At 34.3% G+C, this 19,479-nt stretch overlaps 1 protein-coding gene and 1 long non-coding RNA gene across 3 annotated transcripts; one reads left to right on the top strand and one right to left on the bottom strand.

Moving 5' to 3' along the window:
* The first annotated feature begins 6,077 nt into the window (after positions 1-6,077).
* LOC121263792 lies at positions 6,078-7,810 on the top strand. Its single transcript, XR_005940344.1, has 3 exons — positions 6,078-6,277; positions 7,405-7,495; positions 7,596-7,810. It is a non-coding gene; the product is annotated as an uncharacterized LOC121263792 (long non-coding RNA).
* Positions 7,811-9,671: 1,861 nt separating this feature from the next.
* Positions 9,672-16,901, bottom strand: LOC121263491 (protein NDL1-like). Of its 2 annotated transcripts, XM_041166404.1 has the most exons (11): positions 16,578-16,901; positions 16,286-16,385; positions 15,847-15,944; positions 15,649-15,737; positions 12,675-12,735; positions 12,507-12,593; positions 11,755-11,832; positions 11,555-11,611; positions 11,339-11,394; positions 10,773-10,908; positions 9,672-10,247 (listed from the first exon to the last, which is right to left on the bottom strand). In XM_041166404.1, exons 1-11 carry the CDS (start codon positions 16,635-16,637, stop codon positions 10,008-10,010), a joined length of 1,062 nt encoding a protein of 353 aa, XP_041022338.1. In that variant the 5' UTR covers positions 16,638-16,901; the 3' UTR covers positions 9,672-10,007. The 2 variants fall into 2 exon arrangements, with proteins under 2 accessions (XP_041022338.1, XP_041022339.1); XM_041166405.1 differs by lacking the exon at positions 12,507-12,593.
* Positions 16,902-19,479: the final 2,578 nt, after the last annotated feature.

Raw genomic sequence — 19,479 nt, forward strand, 5'->3', positions numbered from 1 at the left:
AAGAGCCATTTGATGTAAGACAGAAAGGCTACAAGATTATAGCCATCCATTCAGCCAGAAAACTTTTGCTGCCAATAGCAGCTGTGCAGCCCTTTGACCCCCATCTTTGGCTATCAGCCTCCTATCCAAAAGTCACTCATCCACCCATGTCAACCCTACATCTTTTAAAATTCATCCTTTGCCTCCCACACTTCAAAATTTGCATTCACAATCGTTTTTCTAGAGAGAACCCAAGAGAAAGTCTTCAGGTAGTTTTCCATATTGTGCTTGCTCGATTTTTTCAAAGCCTTTGTAAGTATATTCTCATAAACTAACTTCATATAAGTTGTTTCTATTTGAGCCTAGTTTCCATTGGTATATTTTTTTTAATTGTTCGTAGAGATTTGACTAGTAAAAAGTCTATTTAAGAAGCAAAAGTCATACTGAGCGACAATCTGGATATTGTGTGAATCTTTGATTTTTTGATGAAGTTTTTGGCAAGATCTTGGTCCGATATTTTTATGGTTTAGATTTATTATGTTAACATACAAGTTGTACTTAGATTTGTTGCATGTTAAGAGTTTTTACTAAATGTTTTGCATGATTTTAGAAAGTTGGAAACTAGAGGTGTAACAATGGTTTCTGTTTTAAGTAAGTGTTGATCGTTTGTTATGGAAGTATGATCCTATGGTCTTGATATTCACATATGTTGATCTTATGACTTTGATCTATACATTAAGAAGTTATTTTTGAATATTAATGGTTTTGATCTTGATGAAAGAAGTTATTTTGGATTTGGATTGTGCGATCTAAGTCAAGAATGCATGATATTCTATTAGGACATAAGCTTGAAACCCATGGTTTGCTTTGTGTTTTAATGTAGTTTTTGCTACGTGATCTTAGGTTTAATGCCTAAATCATGTTTAGAACTTGAATATGAGATATATGATATTATTTCTTAATGATTTATTTAACGAGAAATTTAGATCTAGTGGTTTGGTCTAAAATCAAAGTATGTGGTACTCAATTTTTGAAGTTTGTATGCAAACTGATTATGTTGGTAGATGTTTTGTGATTTTTATGATCTTTGACTTATTTGTTCAAGCATGCTATTTCTTAGGGTTGACTCATGAACATGTTAGGAGTATGTTTATGGACTTTAGGAGTCCTTCGAGTTATTGGCAAGGGGAATAGTTCCAAATGCATTAAAGAGTTGTTTGAGATTTGGTGTTTAAGCATTTTCTTGTCATAAGAAGTTTATGACTTTTTTGACATGTATATTTTATGGTCTTAGCATGATTTTAAAACATCGGATGTGATGTTTAGATGTTGTATAAATTGATTTGAATATATGGTTTGAAATTAGATAGAATTGCAACAAAAATCAAGGCTTTTAGCCCTAGCATGTTTCGGCCTAAGCTTAGTTCTCATAGTTGTCCCGTGTTTTAAATTTTTCTAATTGTATATTTGGATTTAGTATAAAATTGTAAATTTTGTTGAGTTTTGAAATTAGGATGGAAAATCCTTAAATTAGGATTAAAATTCTCATTTTTCACAAGTAGAGGGGTAAAATGATAATTTTATTTTAAATCAGTAACTTTATATTTCTAAGTTTTTTAATGAGGAGTTTCTAACTCTTAGAAATATTTTCTTTCAATTCACGTTATTTTGCTCTAATTTACATCAAGCTACAATCACTATAAGTTGACCTCTAACTTACTTACAAGATAGTTGTATATGTATGATGGTGGTAAGAAACCATCATTCATGTTGGTTATGTTTATATATGTACATGTTAAGTTATGACATGCCATGTTTTCCTTTCAAGTATATAATTTATTTATTACATGTTATGTCACACCATGCCATGTTTCCTTTTCAAGTATATAATTATATGTTAAACGTTATGTCATGTCATGCCATGTTTATCTGTTACATGCTATGTTATATCATGTCATGATTTATTTATAAGTACATGTTTATCTGTTACACATCATGTTATGCCATGCCATTAGTCACACAAACATGTCACGTCACGTTATGCCATGTCATGAGTCATACAAGTCTATAAAAAAATATTTCTCAAGTCTAGTCATGTTACATCTATGTACAATCAATTAAGTTATTTTTCAAGTTATTATTATTAAATCATGGTAATTTTATGAGACAAGACTATACTATCATGGTAACCTCATGAGACAAGAGTATCATAGAAACTCCATGAGATATGAACACCTTGTAAGAACATCGTGGTAACCCCACGAGACAAGAATATGTTTCAAGTTCAACTCATGTTTAGTTCCAAGTTGAGTTTCAAGATTTCAAGTTCAGTTCATGTTAAGTTCATGTTCATGTTCATTTTTTGTTCACGTCATCTTTATTTCACGTTCAGTCCAGTTTCAAGTCAGTTCAATTCATATCAGTTTCCAAGTTATGTCAACACATGTCATGCTATTTGCAAAGTCATGTCACACTCATTCATGTTCATGTCAGCATTCATGTCTTTTACTATCATGTATGCATTTGGAAACTATTAGTTTAAGTTGGTTGTTAACTTGCTGAGATTTGTAATCAAATCTCATTTGATAGTCCCAACTACCATCTCCCCGAATGGTAGAACATGTGTCAAGATCAGGAGGACCCACGAAGGATCATCTGGACGAGGTCGATTAGATCGCAACGCGAGAAGGAGGAGCTCATTTCGTCGATGCTCCAATTTTTGGATAGGATTATGACTATCCTAGCCAAGTTGCGCAAGCTACTCCTTAGGCTAGTCTAGTAGTTATTATGTTCGTCTTATTATGTACCTGAGGAGCCTCGTCTCAAGTACTAGTGATGTTACAAACATTTTGGACAAGTACTGTAACTTTTGGACGTCAGTTATTATATGTTTATGAAGTATGCTTATGTTAATTTGGGATATGTTATATTTGGTGCATAGTATTGCTCAAGAAAAAAATTATTCGTTGTGAATATTGCATATTGTTAGATGCATGTTAGGTGTTTTGCATCTTTATCTGTCATGAATGGGGGCAGGTAATCTTGTGTTGCATATCCTGTTGCTTCAGAGTCCGTCAAATCTCAAACAGAATCTAGGGGCGTCACAACTTTATAGTCTATCATGGCCTCACATGTATAATGGAGGGAATTAGAAAATTTGGAGGTTGAAGGAGATGTCATTCTCATGTGGACAGGAGACCTTTTTAGTCGTTGTGAGTAGTGGAGTCCTTATTTCAATCTGAGGAGATTTCTTCCTTTTATAGAAGTCTATTTCCTTATAGTGATTGAGTCATACTTGTCTTATGAAACCCTTTCCTCTTACGTGCCTTTTCGTTATGCTTGATTTTTGGTCTTATCTCTGGGCTGAATTCTTGGTTATTGACTTTATACCTAACATTATCATTTGTTAATAAATGAATTTATCTAAAGATTGTTTGGCTTACGTGGCTTGAAAGTTATTTTCTATAGAATGTGTTGTACTGGATGTGAAGACTCATTTAAAAATGATGTTATGAAGTTTAGGAACATCATGAAGTGGATTATTTGAAAAAAAAAAACTCTGTTACCCATAACAAACTCAAACAAACACTCTATCTGCGTCTGTCTTATTGATCGTAAAGTTTTGGGTTTGGACAATTGGGTTAAGAACTAGCATAATCGATACAATTTAATCAAAGTTACCAATAAAAGTGTATGATAAGCTTTTCAATGAATGTAGTGCAAATTAGATGTTCAGTGCAATTATTTGCAGAGAAACAATTTACAATTAGTTTTATTCAAGATCCATAGACAACTATTAAGATGAAGAATATCAAGGAATCTATATTCTATATTGAGAAGCTCATACAATTTTGTGTTTCCATGATGCTTTTTCCAACTTTCCATCATGCTTTCGTTGTGGGAGCTATACATTGGTATTTTATGAGAGTAAAAAAGCTTTTTTTTTTTTTTTTCATTCATTTTTAGACTTGATTTGTAAGGCAATTTGAACAAATCATTGGAGGTAATGACTAACTTATTATGATTGTCTATAGGGATATAGTTCTAATTACTTCAGTGTGCACTATGATTATTATGGTTTAAGTTTATATGTTTTCTCTATTGGAAAGAGTATTCCATCATTGTATTTATTAAATACTACATGTGCATTTTCAACCTATAATTAGGTGAGTGAATGATCCATGTTTTCTCACAGTTGAGTCCTATAAGCCATTGTCAATAACCTTAATTTATGTATTTTGGTGACCTTTGACCATGTATGAAGTTGAGGTTTTAGTGTTGCCTATAACTATGTATAATATGGTTTAAAGGGACATTGTTGGGAAAGCTAAAGAACTAGGACTTACAAACATGAATGCAAAGAGAAGATTATTTGTTAACATACATGTATTGTGTTTATTTGATGTTGTGGCATAATTGCAGCCTACATCATTGCTCTGATTTATTTGGACTGAAGAGGAATTAGAGATGCTAGATTTGATGTGACAAAATGAGTCGAGGCATAACAAGTTACTTTCAAGATATTGCTTTGACGGTCTTCTCTATTCAGAAATTTGGTATAGTATTCCTATTTCTTTTTTGCAAGTGTGCTCAGTAGTCACATAGTTTAGTTTTCTTTTATAGGCCACTGCATATGAGTAAAGGGGCATCCATATTGGGGCATGCCACCTCTCTCTTCAAATCCCAAAGCATATAACACCTAGGGGTGGCAATATATGACACGACCCGTCAACCTAATACGAACACGACACGATAAAAGCGGGTTAGGGTTAAGTGCTAATGGGGTTCGGGTCAAAACAGGTTGACCCGTTAAGACACGATTGCTTAACGGGTTAAACCCGTAATGACCCGTTTAAAATTTTAAAATTACCCTTATAACCTAAAACTAAAAATAGTAAAAACAAAAAAACCCTAACTTGGTCTAATGTCCAGCCGTCCCCCCTTTCTGTTTCTTCTTCATTCTTCTTCAGAAACTCCTCACTCCTCAGTCCTCGCGACCAAGCCGCCCCCCTCTAGGCTCGCCGCTCCTCTTCACGGTGATGCCGCGTCGCCCATGCCCATAGTCCAGTGTGCTTTAGCCTTCACGCCTCACGGTGACGCTGCCCCCCTCCAATTTCACAGTGACGCCGAGTCGCCCACACGATTTAAACCATGGATTTGTAGTTGCCGCCGCCACTCCCCCGTCGCCCACACCCGTTGCCCACGCTGCGCCGCCCAAGGTAAGAAAATTTGATTTTTGAGATTTTTGCTGTGTTGTACAGTTGAACTCGATAGATTTTTCGAGATCCTCACAATCACAATCTCAATTGATTTTTGACACTGACCTAGAGCTCTAGAACGTTTGTTTGGTTGATTACCCAAAAAAAACGTAGGAGAAATTTGAAAAAAAAAAAACCTTCCCCTAATTAACGACTGCATAGCCGCCCCCCCCCCCCCCCCCCCCCCCCCCCCCCCCCCCCCCCGGTTTCTGTTTCTTTTCTTTTTTAAATCTGTATATTAGCTACTATTGAATTCTTATATCTCACTGAGAAGGCATTGCATAATTTGAATGGAAAAAATAAAGCATTTGAGGGGAAAAGGAAGTTAGGAACATGTTTTTTTCACTTGAGAAGAAAAAGGAAATCGAGATTGTGATTAATGCTATATGTTGATTTAGTTATTAGGAATTGACATACTTATCTCATTGAAGCCAAACAACTTGTCGGTTGGTTGAGTGTGAACAATTTAATATTGTTTCGAGAATCTCAATAGTTTTTATCTGTAAATGATAGATTTTCAAAATTTTAGCATACGGGATTGTGATTAATGCTATATGTTGATTCTCAATAGTTTAATGTTGGTTGAGGGAGGATGAGCAATTTGTGAAAATGGAAATGAAATGAACATAAAGTTTTATGTTTTGCTTTGGTATGTGCTACATATTGAGCTAAAAGTACCTTATAAATAATGTCCTACTCTTATATTTGTTCTTGTTGTTTGTTGTCAGATGAGTTTGGCAGCAAGTAAAAATGACGAGATGATTGATTTGGACCCGTTTGACTCAGAAGGTTTTCAAAATGAGGAATTTAAAGCAAAAAGAAGGAAAAGGTCAAACGTGTGGCCTTTTTTTGAAATGGTTCCTGACTCTGAGACCAATGATGGCAAGCCACGAGCCAAGTGCAAGATGTGTGGAGTTACTTACATGGCAACAAGCAAATATGGAACCGGCAATATGAAGCGTCACATTGACACATGCCCTAGGAGAAGTTCACGAGATATTAGTCAGATGATGTTATCACAAAATAGTGGAAATATTTCGGTAAGCACTCATAAATTTGACACTGAACAATATAGAGAAATTTTGGTAGCTGTCATTGTGAAGCTTGAATTGCCTTTTCGGTTTGTTCAATATTTGGGGGTGATATCTTTATTACAATATTTGCGTCCAGATGTTCCAATTATTTCTAGGAATACTGCCAAGGCTGATTTGGTTAAGATGTATCATTGAGAAAAAAAAAAGATTAAATGCATGTTAAATGATTCTCCTGATAGAATTAGTCTAACATTTGACTTGTGGACTTTTATAACCACTGATGGTTATATGTGCATTACAGCACATTTTCTGAATAAGAATTGGGTTCTGTAGAAAAGGGTTTTGAACTTTTCTTATATGCCACCACCACATAATCACATATCTTTGTCTGAAAAAAATTTATAATTTGCTATGTGAGTGGGGAATTCAATACAAGATTTTTTCATTGACTTTAGACAATGCTTCTTCTAATGATGTTTCAGTAGAGTTGTTAAAAACTCAATTGAACATTAAAAAAGCTCTTCTTTGTGATGGAGAGTTCTTTCATCTTCGTTGTTGTGCTCATATTATTAATTTGGTAGTACAAGATGGGTTAAAAGAGATTGATGTTACTATCCAAAAAGTTCGTGAAAGTATCAAGTATGTCAAAGGATCACAAACAAGGAAAGTAAAATTTATAGATTTAACAAATCAAATGTCTTTGGATAACAAGAAAGGGTTGAGACAAGATGTCCCCACTAGATAGAATTCTACTTATCTTATGCTTGAGAGTGCTCTTTTCTATTGTCGTGCTTTTACTCATTTGGAGTTGACTGATTCCAATTTTAAGCATTGTCCATCAATATCTGAGTGGGAAAGAGTACAGAAGATTAACGATTTATTGAGAGTTTTTTATAGAGAGACCTGTAATTTTTCTAGGATGAAATACCCTACAGCCAATCTCTGCTTGCTAAGTTTGAGAAATATTGGTCCGAGTTCAATGTATTGTTGGCTATAGCAATTATATTGGATCCTCGATACAAGCTTCATTTTGTTGATTTTTCTTATACAAAACTTTATGGAGAATGTTCCATAGAGTATATGAATGTTCGGAGCAAAATGTCATCTCTTTTCATGGAATATGATTCTTCTAGTGCTCCCACAATGACATGTTTTACCACGACTTCTGATAGCACAGTTACTAGAGAGGAAAGTCAGTCTTCATATGATAATTTTTTATTGGAGGTAATATCAAATAATATTTTTTGTTTAATGATTTATATTATATTGTTGTTTCATATCACATATTGGCTTGAAAATATTTTTATATGTTTTTTGTGTATAGGAATTTGATACATTTAGACCTGATGAACTTTCTGGCTATATGAAAAAAAGTCAATTGGATCTTTACTTGGATGAACCTAGGGCAGAAAGAAATGTAAATATTAATATTCTTTCCTTTTGGAAAGGAAATGAATTTCGTTATCCTGATCTTGTTCGTATGGCTCGTGACATTTTGAGTGTTCTAGTTTCTACAGTTGCATCTGAATCTACTTTTAATGTTGGTGGACGTATTATTGATCAGTTTAGAAGTGCACTGAAAGCAGATATTTTTGAAGCATTAGTTTACACTAGAGATTGGTTATATGGCAATGAGTAAGGTAATATTATTTTTATTTTATTGAATAAATGACTGTAATTTTCAATAATATAAAACTTTACTGATGTCTTTTTTTTAATAGAAACACAAGAAGAAATTAAATTGGATGAGTTAACTGAAGATGTAATGGAGTTGGAGAACAACAAAGGCAAGGGCTTGGAGGACGCTCCACCTCATTCTTCAACTTCTAGATTTGTTTAGATTTGTGTTTTTAATTTTTATTATATTTGGGATTGTAATATTAATATATTTACTATGTGTGTTTCGTTTATTATATTGGAGATGTAATTTTAATATATTGTTACAATGTGTGTGGATATTTGTTTGGATTATAATTTTAGACTTGTAGTTATTTTTTTGTAGATATTATTTATATTTAAAATTTATAATCAGGTAAAACGGATCGTGTCATGTCATATCGTGTTTGTTCAACCCATTAACATAAATGGATTGGAACGGGTCGGGTCGGGTCGTGTCATGTCAATTTATTTCTTAATGTGTCATAATGGGTCGTGTCGTGTCAACCCGTTATCAAACCATATCGTGTTCGTGTTTGAAATTTTGACACGAAACACTTAATGGATCATGTTCGTCTTGACCCATTAACTATAATGTATATACTCTGACATGATATGAATACGACCCGTTAAACGATTTGACACCCCTAATAACACCAAGCATTAGGCCAAGCACTTTGCCCAAGTAAATGAATAAAAGCCACTTCATTATGCTTGTAGCTAGGCATGGTATAAAAGTAGATATAGCCCTTCCTCTCCTTGTTAAAAATCGGTCTAGTTTCGGTTTTAGTATTTAGAACACCGGTTTAAACTAGACCGAGCCGATACATATATATATATATATTATTTTTAATTTTTTATATTATGTATAAAATATTTTTTGCATGATGGTTTATATTATATTATATATATTATTTGTTAAATTGCTAATTAATATAATATGAAATTTTAAAATCTTATTATTCATGTCTATTAATCTTATAAGATAAAATTAATATAAAATTTGATATAATATAAAACTAATCTTATAAATCTTAATATAACATTTGATTATGATATAACATAAATTAGTCTTTAATATAACATTTGAATTTTATAACATAAAATTAATACAACATTAATATGACATAAAATGAGGGATATTGGTCAATCACTTGCTAAAGTTTGATTGAAATATGATTTTGTTTATCCGTAAAACTGAAAAAAACCGAAAATTTCAGTTTCGATGGTGAATCGGGCCAGTATTAATTCTTAAATTTTCAAAATCGGTATATACCGGTTCGGTTTTAAAAAATATTCAAAACCGGATCGAACCGGACCGGTTAGACCCCTATTTGGAGTTGAAGAGACTGGAAAACTCCTGAAACAACTGAAATCGATTTGAATTTGTCACCCAAGGTAGTATTGCTTCCGCTCTGATCTATTTATTGTTTCTAGCATGGGGGGAGGATTACCAGAAGAAAAAGGAAAAGGAATTCTCTTATAGATGGTCCTGGGACCTTAAAAGAATGATAATATAAAGCATCCGAACTGATATAATGCAAATGGTCCCATCTGCTTTCTTTTTCTTCTTTTTTTCTTTTGTAGGCAATGGTCCATCTGCTTTGAAACGAATAATTTTGCTCTAAATAAAAGCACACATGAATGGTCATAATATAAAGTTCAAATCAGGAAGGAGCTGTAACAAAAGCTAAAATCACTACCCTATAAGGACACATTTCCAGTTCAGACAAAATACCTCAAGTATCAAAACATAAATTTCTCCTAGAATTACAAAGTAGTCTTGTGTACAACATGAATGATTACAGACAAAATATCTTTTCACAAAGAATAATTCTAATTCTATCTTCCATCTGAATCATATCCTCCTATTTTATCTACAACCGAGTTTGAAAATAACATAAGTTCACTCAGTCAAGATCAACAATTTCCTAACCCAACTAACACAATCAAAGAATATGCTATCCTGAAGAAATTACATATATGTGCTTGTATTGTGTGTGAAGCTGAGACACCACTGCCCGTTATAGAAAATTACTTCACAGGAGACACAAGTAATGAATACACGCTTCAAATTACATCAAACTTCAATATCTACTCGGGTTTTGATGGGTTTAAGCTTGACCCCAAGACTCTCTGAAGAGAGAAGTTCTGGTGCTATGCATGAATGGCTTGAAGGGCTAGTTGGGTTCGAGCTATTACTTGATGAGGAGGCAAAATGTCGTTGTCTGTAGTAACCGAGCCCCATCAAGAAGAACTCAATAGGAATTAGCATGGCATAGGGATGTTCTTCTGTCACCAGCGAGCCACAAGCTTGAACCTATCAAGCACACAAATAGGAACTCATTACACTTTGACAGAATGTGAGAAGTAGAATAATGACGTATGATACACATGCAGTCATCTAGTTCTAAGTCAACTCCATTCAAAAGCAAGAAGGTGAATATATACAAAAATAAACACAAGTTCCTTAAATCATTGATTCTAAATTGTCAACATTTTTTTTTTTCTGGCCTGCTGATTCAAAAACAGAGACCAAAAAAGCAGAAAGTTGAAGATCATCAATATTTTTGTATTTACAATTCAATATGAATTTACACTTGAATCAGATGGTTGATCATCTCATTGGATATCTATCAACTGCAGAAACTGTTCAAGAGGCCAAGGTGTCATTGTTTTTTTTTTTCTTTTTCTTTTTCTTTTTTCTTCTCCATGAGAGGTGCTGTTAGACCATAGATGCATGTTATTCTCTTTCTTTCAGTGCTACTTATTCCATTACCATAAATGAGAATTAAATCGGGTTAACATATTGAGAAAGGGGAAAGCGATGAGAAAAGCATGCTACCTCAACAAGAGCACAGCTTTTTCTGCCCATTTTACCACTCATATACACAGCTTCAGCGTGAAATTCACTACTTTCACCTACAAATATAAGTGTCTTACATTGCAACTTCTTCAATCCATCTGTAAGGTCAGGCCTCCTGCAGATAGACTGTATGAGCAATACACAAGAGGCATTCATACAGAATATGAGAATTCTCCGGACTTTTGAATGGCTTCAACAACATGCCAGCACTACTAAATTTTGTCTGTTCCTTACCGATCTACTGAACCGTACTATCACCGTCTCATAACAAGCTGCCTTAAGGCATATATGCGCACACTTGTTTCAAAACAAGTATCAATTTCAGCTAAAATTTTATAATGTGAAATGCATAGGTACCAGCAAGGTTGATTCTCGTTTCAACTATAAGCATGGGATACCAAATTCAATTAGGCATCACAAGAAAAACTACAATAACAGGTTCGAACCTTTATGGGTTATAGCCAGTCAAATTACATGGAACCAGAAGCTTGAAAAATGGAAAACATATCTGATAAAGCACATCTATGGAACAGACAAGATCTTACGTGTTAATTGCTTCAAGGAAACGCATGACATTCAAACTTTGCCTTTCATCCAGTAACTGTAAGCACATCTCAAATAAACCAAAAAAAAAAAAAAAAAAAAACGAAGAAAGAAGAAGAATCAACAAGGTTTAAGTGATGTAGAGTCATCACTCTGTCGATATTATTATTTAAATCAACGCAATTAGCAAGAAATTATCGAAACTGAGATTTCCATACCCTTCTGAAAGTGTGTATTATGTCAGATTCCGCACCATGCAAGCCACTCCTAAGTTCCTATAAGACAGGAGATTTTTTTTTTTTTTGACAAGTAATACGGAAATATATGAGAGTTATCATTTTTGGATTAGTAGATATATAGAAGAATTATAACATATATCAAGAGCAGAGAGTCTGAAAAGTAAGGTAATTTGAAGTACCTTACTAAAGTAACGCTGGAGGAGGCACTCCTTCAGAACACCACACATGCCATAAAAGTATAACAGATTCAGCAATACCTGCGATAGAGAAATCCATACAATTTACACAAATCTCACAATCAATGAGTCTGTAATTAGTTTAATTTTGTTTTTTCCCCTTCCATAAACATCATTTGATAAAAGAAAAAAATAAAGATAAAAAGGTCTTATCGCTGGTGTAAGTTCAATCCTTCATGTGTAATGTAGGATTTACACATGGAAGGATTGAACTGGCATTCTTAACAAGTCCGTTATCAAATGGTTCTACCTTTTGTATGAAGAAAGCAACAACATGGGGGACTGAACTATGAATAATAATCACTTTCCTAGGTAGGATCCACCAAGAAGAGTTTAGTTCTGAGGAGTGTTAGGACTTTGGACAATGAAAGCAGCCCACTGAAGGTATAAAAAGGTGCAGTAACAAACAAGGATCTCCCCTCCTGCCCATTTGTTATGTCAGGTCACTTACAAACAAGTGGACCGTAAAAAATTACATTGATATACACTGTTCTATTGCACTCATCTTGGTGTCCATGTTAGATACTGATACATGACATTGAAAATCATCTCTGCTCCATGTTGGATACTGACACCTAACAGTGCCTTCATTACATTAATTGCACACATTCAAATTAGTGATGCACTGTGACTGCTGCCACATATTATTTTTTCACATTTACAAGTGCCATTGACTTATTCGTGGAGATCAGAACCTTATTGTAAATCCACTCAGTCCACGAGGGTGCTTTACAAATTGGGGACACAAGAATCAACCCATGTACTCGCTCTGTGTATTTCATCTGCGGAATTGAAAAAAAAAAGTGACTTAAAAAATAAGAAAATAATGACAAATAAAGGGCAGCAGACTTTGGCCAACTTACTGCAAAGAGGGTAAGAATGTAAGCACCAGCTGTTACACCTACGCACATAACTTCTTTCAGCCTGAAGTAGAAATATCATAAAAAAGTGCTTAAGAAAAACTGCAACTGACAACAGCTGAAGAGATATCTTTTTTTTTCTTTGTGACAAGTAACAGCGGAAGAAATATATACGCATAGCTAGCTTAAAATGTGTTTGAGGAGGATATTCAGCCTCTTAAGAGAACCAAACGCAAAGCAAATATGCATGTTCCTTGACTTCATATATAAAGAAAAATATATAAACATGAAAATCTAATTCCTGTTTAATAATAATGTGGTAAATTTAAAAACAAGAAACACTAAGTGCAAATGCACTAGTAACTCTCACGTAACAATTTTTCATTACTAGCTGATCTAAAGCACGTAAATTAGTAAAAAATAGGATAAAGAAAAAAGATGGCACCGAAGTATTTGGCTGTTACTGCGGCATTACACAGCTTATAGTCCAGCATATATAATGGCACCGAAGAGGTGGTGCTCTTGGATTAGGTGCTGCATATCGACGGCGAGATTTCAGCTATGGTCAACCGTGGCTTTTTGGCTAGATTTCGGTTGGTGACACCAATCAGGTACTCTTAACATTTCTCATTTGTTGTTCACAAATGATATTTTGATATTTTGTGAGGCAGAACAAAATAGAAGCATTGGTGGCTGACCTCATGGAGATGTCTGGTGACTTAGTCCAACAGAATGTGAGCTTCACTAGGATTGCCCAAGATTGGGAAGTTGGCAGCTTTTTGAGTTTTTTCAGACTCTTGTACTCCTTGAGACCGAGTACTTAAAGAACTGACACTTTGTGGTGGTTACCTGCTAGAAAAGATACATTCTCAGTTTGCTCTTTCTATAAGTCCCTAAACAACTGCAGAACAATCACTTTCCATGGAGAAGGATTTGGAGAAATAAGACACCTCCCCAAGGCAGCATTTTTTTCTTGGACAACTTCTCTAGATAAGATTTTGACGATGGATAATTTAGGGAAATGCAGGGTGATTATAGTGGATTGGTATTGTATGTGCAAGAAAAGTGGTGAGACTGAGGATCATCTTGTAATGCATTGTGAGGTTGCTAGAGCGTTATGGGAAGATGTTTTCAGAAGGTTAGAGCTAGCCTGGGTTATGCCTGCTACTGTGGTCGAGCTTTTGGCCAGTTGGACAAACCTGGGTAGTATTCTATAAATCACAGCTGTATGAAAGATGGTTCCTATTTGTATTCATTGGTGCCTATGGCAGGAACAAAATGATTAGGCTTTTAAAATACAAGGAGTGTTCATTGGAGGAGATTAGATTACTTTTTGCTAGAAATTTATTTCTATGGGCCAAAGCTGTAGATTTTAATGGCCTCAATTTTCATGATTTTCTTATTTCCATTTCTTCTTCCTAAATAGGTGTTACCTCTTGTATACTTGGGCTATGCCTATTTGTATTAATACAATCGTTTACTTATAAAAAATATATGACAGATTCTCAAATCTACTGTTTTGTAAACCAAGCATCTATCTCATACATTGAGAATCTATCATCAAAATGCAACATAGAGGTCCTTATCTGTATGCGCACATCAAAGCCAAGAGGAACTATGGCAAGCCAGCAGTGGAGTAATTGGTACAAGCAACAGGGGTAGGCCTTACTTTTTGTTAACCAGGCAAAATAACTGATAAAAATACAAAAAAAGAACTTTTTTCCTTTTTATAAGTAAAATATTATATTACTAAGAATAGGCATATAGCCCATGTACACAGGGAAAATTGCATCTAAGAACTAGATAAATGGTTTTTGAGAAGTATTTTCTCCTTGAATCTATCAAGTTTCAACCTAAGGGGTTTGAAGTTAGCTTCCCCTACAAAACATCCAAGTAAATCTGAAGTTTTTTTAAAACACCACAACGTCTAGTCAACAAAACGATTTCACAGTATTTATCTTAAAAAAATGGTGAAAAATTAGTAACTACGGAAAAATGAAGAAAGAAGTTTTTTTTTTTGATAGGTAAAATGAAGAAAGAAGTTTGTTTTTAAAAATGCCTCTGTGGCTTCAAATAGAGTTCTAAAATTGAATACTTGACAAGATGTCACAACAATTGCTAAAACTCATCATCTCGTCCCCTTCAACTTCCAAACTCCCCCTAGTTTACGTTTATTAGATTTGCAACATTTTGGCATGGTAAAACGAGTCATCTGCCCTTTTCTGGAATTCCTAGTAACTTATTATGAAAATATCTAGATTCCAAAATATCTAGATATTATGAAAATATCTAAATTCCTAGTTCTCTTTTTCCTCTTACCGGCATTGGAAACTCATAAAATCCTTCAAGGTATCACACGTTTTAAATGGAGCTGGTGTCTTTTCCAATATTAGCACAATAGATCTATTTGGCCTGGTTAAATGAGTCATCTGACCTTCTCTAAAATTCCAGGCAACTTATTATGAAAATCTCTATATTTTTTATAGTATCAACCATGGTTCTATTTTTCCACCTACTGGTATTGGGAAACTCAACATAATCCTTCATGATATCACTTTTTGTTTTTCCTGGATGGAAATGATGTCTGCCAATATTGTGCATAACAAATCTTAACTTGGAACTCTGTGATATCCCAACACAAGAATAGACTAAACAACTTGAGAGAGATTTTGCATTTGTGGAAAAGAAAGAAAAAATGAAAGCTAGGATTCAAAAGTGGATAAGAATCAGTGTACACTTCCAAAGCAAAGGCAATCATGGACCTACATAATGGATAAAAAAAACTAAACGGGGAAAACCCGGTAAGGTAAAGAAGAGGAGAGATGGAACAAACTACATCTCAATGTAATCCACATTAATTGCCTAAGTCATTCAGTAGCCAACGAGAATCAAAGCCCTACCATTCCCTTTTTAGCCCCATTGCCGCCAATAGTAGTAAAAAAGTTAAAACTGGTAAAACAGAACGAGATTAACATACCCGAAGTAATCAAGAACTTCAGCTACCTGGTCTGCAAGGTCATTGACACTAAGCAATGGAGCATCTGGAGAAATGACTTCAGCTCCTACCTGCAACAACTTTTAAAAAAATGAAAGCCAGGGACTATGTTAATATCAGCGAGAGAGAGAATTTGCAATGCGATTCTTTTGTCCGAATAAATGCATAGAGGATACCGACCTCATGGCCTGGGGCATCAATGTGATAAATGCAGAAGTTATGAAGCAGCAAAGAATCTGCATCCGAGCAAAAGAATAGGCCTTGGAAACAAGACATGTCTGTAAACGCCCAAACAACATTAAACGATTAGAAACTAAGGAAACAATTTCAGTTCTAGCAAATTTGAATTGAACAACAAGAGCATAATAACTATCCCAGAAAGTAAAAAACACTACCCAATCATTGAAAACTCAATCTTTTCCACCACGTCTGGACTGTACAACAAGACCCATTACAGATAAATTCAAGACATATGAATTAAGCACAGTTTCTCAGTAAATCAAAGCTTCAATAACACTGACAATATTTTGAATAAAAATGCAAAAACCCACCAAAACTACACCTCCAAAAGCATTAACAATTTAAATGAGCAATAAATAAATAAATAAATAACGCATACGATTGAGAGCAACATCTGGATATGTTATCAAAGCAGGCTTTTCTTGGTCTCCACATACAAACACAGAGATTAAACCTTTGCTTGTCTTCACCACAAACTCCTGCAAGAAAAATAAAACAAACAAACAATAAGTAAACAAACAAACAAAGGTGAATCATAAACTCAAAACAAATATAGATTAGAGAAACAGTACAGCATAGAGATTAAAAAAACAGGTACTCTGCATTGGATAAAGCAAACAAATAAAAGGAAAAAAAAAAAAAAAAGTTCTTTGTTGCTTCTGGTCGCTTGCCTTCCCACCAAATGGCAACATATCAATGTGAATGGAAGCTGAGTCACTTGACTCGCCCATGGAAACTTTCTCGAGCAGTTGCTTCTTATCCTTACTCCTTCAGCTGCTGCTACTTTCTCCGCGGCTTTCCTTCCAATCTTCCGTTCTCCAAGCTTGGAGGTCTCACAAAACTACAGAAACAACCTAAAACGTAGTACAGGAATTTACAACAGACAAGGCAACTTCCATTGAACATAATGACGAGTTCGTCCCCCCATCAACGCTTTTGACTCCCTTGTCATTTAGTTGGTTTTGTGCCGCAGAAGTTACCGTTGGGCCGGATATTACGGTCAGCTCGGGAGTGTTTTCTGTTCTTGGTCCGTACTGATAGGGGCAGCCCTTTCAAAATGACGCCGTTTAGTGAGTCAAACGTCGTCGTTTTCATTGCTGACAAGGACAAAAGGAGGAGGGACAGAGACTTGTCAGGTAATAAAAATACTCCACCACGGGGTTTATGGTAATTTAGGAGAGGCATATTACAGCTGTATGACACCTGGAAGCGCGGAAAGGGGCTGCTTCCATACTTAAATCTATCGCAGTCCGCCAGCTCATATTTGTAAAAGCCCCTTGTCTTTCTTTTGTAAAGTTTTCCTACTAATTATTTCGGAGTAATTCAACGTAAAATCGTGTAAACGTTGTGTAATTATTTTAAAAATAAAGAAAAAATATTTGTAATTATAAATTATATAACTACCACATAATTATTTTAAAAAAAGTAAATAAAATATGAGATTTATATGAAAAAAATTAATTTTTTAATAATAAATTTCATTATTTTTCAAAGAGATTACGTGTTATTTACGCATTTCACGATTATATCTAGAATTAATTTTGAAAAAGAATGGGGTTCAATATTAAAAAATTAATTTTTTTCATGTGGGTCATATTTTATTCACTTTTTTCAAAGCGATTATGCGACGGTTGCACAATTCACGGTTGTAAATATCTTTTCTCATCATTTCAACACATCACACATCAAACTTTTTTTTTTTAATTTTTAATTTTTGATTTTTTTATTCTTGTTAAACTTATTAAATTCATTTACTCATCATCTATATATCACACATTTGGTAAGAGAAAAAAAGTATGGTGTGATGTTTGGGAATGATTAATAGAATTTTTCTTCTTTATATATTCAAGTTTCAAGTTTCAAATTTTGAATTTAATTTCTTTGTTCCAACTTTCCTTAAATTAAATAATGATGTGGAAGTCAATGCAACATGCTATATGATGACTTTCTAAATCTGTCTTCCAAGTGTAGAAGTTATCAAAGTAGTACATGGATGAATTTCATGGTCATTTCCACAGAGACAATAGTATTCATTCTGAACAAACATATAATGAAGTGTATCTTGTGTGAGGAGCTTATTTGTGAAATGACTATTTATGCAACCAAGAAAAGAAACAAGAAAAGTACATTTATGTACTGATTTGAAGGATATTAATGAAGAATGGTTTGAATCTTTTCTCTATTTTTTTTTTTAATAATGTTTTGAATGCTTGTAGGCTTAAAAGAAATGGAAATAGAAAGAAATGAGAAAAAAAATTGAATGCTAGAGAAATGGGTGCAGGAAATGTAGAGATTGAGTAATATCAAAACAAGTGACACAAAATGTCAAACACTTGGGCTACAAGAATGTTTCCTCCTTTACTGAACTCTAATTAAGAGGTCTAACTCTATAACTCAATTGTCAATCTAGTTTAAGCATTAACAATCGGAAAATGAAAATTTAAAACTAGATTTCAAGTCTAAAGTATATATATAGTGCAAATAAATTTACTATGAATACTAACTATGAAAAATCTTGAAAATATTACCAAGTTTCTACTATGCCTTAAGTCAACAGTAGAACAAGAACAAGAGTTTCTGATTTTGACTTATCTCAACAAAATCAACTTGCAAAACTATAAAATGGATTTTTATCATATCAGAATCACTCTAATAAGTAGTTTAGTGCAAGAGAATCCATATCTTGTAGCTCAAACTGTAAACTTAGCCTAACATCATTCTCTCAAGAAAATAGAAATTAAAACAAGTAAACTCAAACTCATAAAAGGGTGTTCTGTGCATAACAAAACTGCTGAAAAAAAAAAATCGAGAATCTACACAACTGAGAAAATAAATTCCCCTAAAAAACAAAGGTCTGAAACCGAAAATTCCCTCAAAGAAAGAGCAAACTAAGATAGAAAATAAAACTAAGACTGCCGAAAAAAGAAGAAGAGAACCCGCATGGAAAAATGCCTTCTTTTTATACTGTGTGTGACCTTGTCTCAGCCCCTACGTTTCACGTCTCCAGGTCCTTCCAGTTTGTGCTTCCCCTTTCTTTTCCTCTATAGTGTGCGTCTTGAGCTGCTCTGCAGTGCGCGCTTTGAGCTGCTCGATCTAGCCCTTGCTCTCGCGTCTACACTCTGCGTCTCCAACCCAGGTTCCATCCCACGTGCTGTCTCCTGACCAGGTTTGAAGCCACGATCTGCGTGTCCAGAAGCTACCCGTGTGAGCTGCTCTGCACCTTAAGCCACGTTCCAGCCCCTCATCCGTAACTTCCTCATTTTCTTTTTCCTTTCTTTTTTTTTTGTTTTGTGTTTCAGATCCCTAGCCCCTTAGCATTTGGGTGCTGCACATTCAATTGGTGGGTCTTTTCCAAAAATACCCTATATAAAATTGGGATTAAGTATTCACAATGGAAATGGTAAAATTGAGATATTAATTTTGATGGGGTTTAACAGCTGCCTAAATCTTTTTAAGAGCAAAATATCATGATTTAACAATAGACCTCAGTTTATAATTGACTACATAATTAAGGGTTTAATTCATTTTTTTGGCTAACAACTTAGTCACTTTATCAACTTAATTATGCAATTT

This window comes from Juglans microcarpa x Juglans regia, chromosome 4S (genome assembly GCF_004785595.1).
Source record: "Juglans microcarpa x Juglans regia isolate MS1-56 chromosome 4S, Jm3101_v1.0, whole genome shotgun sequence".
NCBI lineage: Eukaryota > Viridiplantae > Streptophyta > Magnoliopsida > Fagales > Juglandaceae > Juglans > Juglans microcarpa x Juglans regia.